Here is a 3692-nt window from a genome sequence, read left to right as displayed (position 1 = left end):
AAGCATTTGCTTTTCATAGTTAGAATTATGATATGAAACTATTCAAAATTGAAGCCAGTGACCCAGCATTTGTAGACATATGCGATTAGGGAGCATGGTGGTAGACAAGCAACGAATCAGGATTCAGGGGATCTGGGTTGTAGTCCTATCCCTGTTGTTAGCTAGCTGTACAATCTTGGGCAAGTCATTCCCTCTTCTATGGAATTCTTCTTGCCTATGATATAAACTCTATCATTTTCTGATGGGGAATTGTTAAACCAGAACTCTTGACCTATTCTTTCTTCCTTGTGATAAAGGGCAGAAATCTTTCCTAAAAGTTTGTGGTTCATTCATTGTTGTTATGAAGCAAGATTTTCTCTTAGTAGCCAAATGGTCCAGGCTTCCAGACAAACTCTGGGACACTTTATGAAGCAGGTCGTTTTGTCTCTGTAATGATGTCCGTCCGCACTTTACGCATGGCAATCAAGTCTCTTAAGAAAATAATGTTCTGAAGATTAAGACCTGTGAACTCATGTGAGTACAACATCCTAGGTTTGTTCTCTCAAATAATATTAGAAACTATGGTTTAAATATTGTACGTATATTTACTTATTCAACAAACACTCATTGAGTACCTCCTGGGTACAAAGTACTGTGCCAGGCTGACTCCTAGCAATCTTGGTATTTGAATGTAATGAACACTACAATACTTAATAAATTAAGTGGAACACTTGATCATTACCAGTCAGCAAACAATTCAATAAACATTTATGAGTTTTCTCGCTTCCCGGCCATCTTGGTGGCTGCTCTTGGTTGGGGGCTGTTCCACACCTAAGGCAGGAAAATGGTGGCCGCAAAGAAGATGAAAAAGTTGCTGGAGTCGATCAACTCTAGGCTCCAACTTGTTATGAAAAGCGGAAAGTACTTGCTGGGGTACAAGCAGATTCTGAAAATGATTAGACAAGGCAAAGCGAAACTGGTCATCCTTGCCAACAACTGCCCAGCCTTGAAGAAATCTGCAATAGCATACTAGGCTATGTTGGCCAAGACTGTGTCCATCGTTACAGTGGCAATAATATTGAATTGGGCACGGCATGTGGAAAATACAACAAAGCATGCACACTGGCTCTCATTGATCCAGGCGATTCTGATATCATTAGAAGCAGGCCAGAACAGACTGGTGAAAAGTAAATCATGCAAAATTTTTCTTTAATAAAACTAGCCAGAACTTGGTTTAACTATATATATATATATATATATATATATATATATATATATATATATATATACACTTATGAGGAATAAGCAGAGAAAATAAGGAACTCAAGTTCTCTAACCTAAAGTAATACTATACAAATATAACATAAGGCAACATATGAAAATTTCTTCAACATCACGTTTTTTTTCAAAGTTTTCCTTTTCCTTTGTGTTTATAACTTATTAAACAAGTATCAGCCTCCACCTTTATCACTTTCTAGGAGCTGCTGCTTCTAGTACACAAACATGAAAGCAGACGTTTTGATCTTAAGTTCTGAGTATTTTTCCTCTAACAAATAGTATAATTCCATTTTTTAATTTTTAAAAGTATGTGTGTAGTTTTTCCCAAAGGATGGGATTTTGAGTGTTTTTTCCTCTTTTTCATTTATCTACATTTTCTAATTTTTCAATAATGAACATTTACTTATCATACAATGAAATATATAAAAATGCTTTAATGAAAAATAGATCTTTACTACTTACAATGAATTTACCTTCAAAGTAATCTCTCCGTTGAAAAACATACACACTACTCAATTTCCACAATAGTAGTGCATGTGTATACCACCTGAGCTTCTAAGTAATAATTATAGTCATAAAGCATTTATGAGATTGTAAGATTAAATTTTGACTCCTCTCCAACTCATTCTGGAATTGGGGAACTGTTAAACTTCTCTGCACTGTGGTTTCTGGCCACATTTCACTATGGGATTTCTTCCCTGACCTGGTATAAATTAAGAGTGATGTGGGCTTTGATGGTCAAATAGCATTTGAAAACTTTCTATTTATTATTTTATACCCATTAATGGTCAGTTTATGATATAAAAATTGAGGGAGTTAACTTGGCACAATTATTGTAAATTATTGTTGTTTCATCCCACTTCTTATTCATTCACTCAACAACCATTTATCAGCACCTGTTCCATGCCAGCAACTGTAATAAATGTTGGAAGACTAACCAACACATTGTAGTGTGGTGCCATTCACAAGCCACTTTTATAAACACTGTATCATTTGGCCATATCATGTGAGTGATTTAAACTCAAGAACCGAGACTCATTCATCCTTGCGTTGTCATCTGGGAATTAGTTTGGTGCACCAAATGTTTGTCGAATAGATGCATAAATGCAGGAGAGAATAAAGGAGTGAGTGCATATATAAAGCCTCATATGAGGTGCAATAAGAAAATATGGTAAATGTTTAAATTTTTAAAAAATATTACAGTAAAAGACACATTGACATTAATCCCCCTCAAAATACTCCCCTTCACTTCAAACACACTTATCCCATCATTCTTGCCACTTTCTGAAGGAGTTCTGGAAGTCCTCTTTCCTGAGTGTCTTTAGTTGCACTGTCGTGGCTGCCTCGATGTCCTGAATTGATTCAAAACATTTTCCTTTCATGGTCATTTTGACTTTGGGGAAGAGCCAGAAGTTGCACGGTGCCAGATCCAGTGAATAAGGTGGATGAGGACACACCGTGATGTTTTTATTTGACAGAAATTGCTGTACCAGAAGTGATGTGTGACACAGAGCATTGTCATGATGGAGGATGAAGTAAGACACTCACGAAAGAGGACTTCCAGACCTGCTTCAGAAAGTGGCAAGAATGATGGGATACGTGTGTTTGAAGTGAGGGGGGAGTACTTTGAGGGGGAGTAATGGCAATGTGTCTTTTACTGTAATAAATTTTTTTTTTAACTTTCACTGTATTTTTCGATCACACCTCAGATCCCTGGTCTGTGCTAGTTTTTGTTTTCATAGAATTGTCAAACATTCACTTTTCTCCTTAACTCTTGTTTCCCTTGGAAAAGCTTTCTGGTCCTTACTTACTTCTTTCTCCCCAGGAGAGCACCTCCTAATGATGCTCACAGGCAATACCTTGGCTCCCCAGAAGTCCAAAACCTGCCGCCTCTGTCCCTTGGCTGGGACCCTGCTAACAGTCTCTGGGTGAGGGGACACTCTGGCCTCTTTTTGAAACTGATCAACTCTTAATGAAGAATTGGACAATTGGTAATGATACAAATTTTGTCATTCCTCTTACTACTATTGTAGAATAACTTAGTTGGGATAAAAAGCTGTGAAACTAGGTTTTCCTTGTTAGATTAGAAATCAAGAAAGCAACATATCAAGAAATCTAGAAAACAGAGGTGGAAACAATAAACTTCACTGATGTGCATTTAGTGCTCAGGGTAAGGGTAGCAGGCAGAATCAAGAAACGGTGGTGTCCAGGAACTGCTAAAAATACTTCAAGTAATTATCTACTAGTCTCACAAACAGACGTTTTTTTCCCTATTTTTTAAAAATACCTTCAGATCAACCAAAATGTTTAAAACCTTTCAGAGCATCACCTTGAAAGAGCCCCGCAGACAGATAAAGACTCCAAGAAAACAAGTCCCACCTAAAAGAGCAATGGTCCTGTTCCTTCATGCAACTCAGTCGACTATTTATTCAACA

General features: G+C 37.1%; 1 protein-coding gene across 1 annotated transcript; it reads left to right on the top strand.

Moving 5' to 3' along the window:
- The first annotated feature begins 623 nt into the window (after positions 1–623).
- LOC109449108 (large ribosomal subunit protein eL30) lies at positions 624–1180 on the top strand. The gene is given in 2 exon segments (XM_019735014.2): positions 624–1028; positions 1031–1180. Coding segments are annotated over 2 exon segments (345 nt in total). The 5' UTR covers positions 624–823; the 3' UTR covers positions 1171–1180.
- The last annotated feature ends 2512 nt before the right edge of the window (positions 1181–3692 follow it).

The sequence above is a fragment of the Rhinolophus sinicus genome, linkage group LG05, assembly GCF_036562045.2.
Source record: "Rhinolophus sinicus isolate RSC01 linkage group LG05, ASM3656204v1, whole genome shotgun sequence".
NCBI lineage: Eukaryota > Metazoa > Chordata > Mammalia > Chiroptera > Rhinolophidae > Rhinolophus > Rhinolophus sinicus.
The sequence above is the reverse complement of the archived record's forward strand: the minus strand, read 5'-3'. Positions and strand labels throughout refer to the sequence as shown.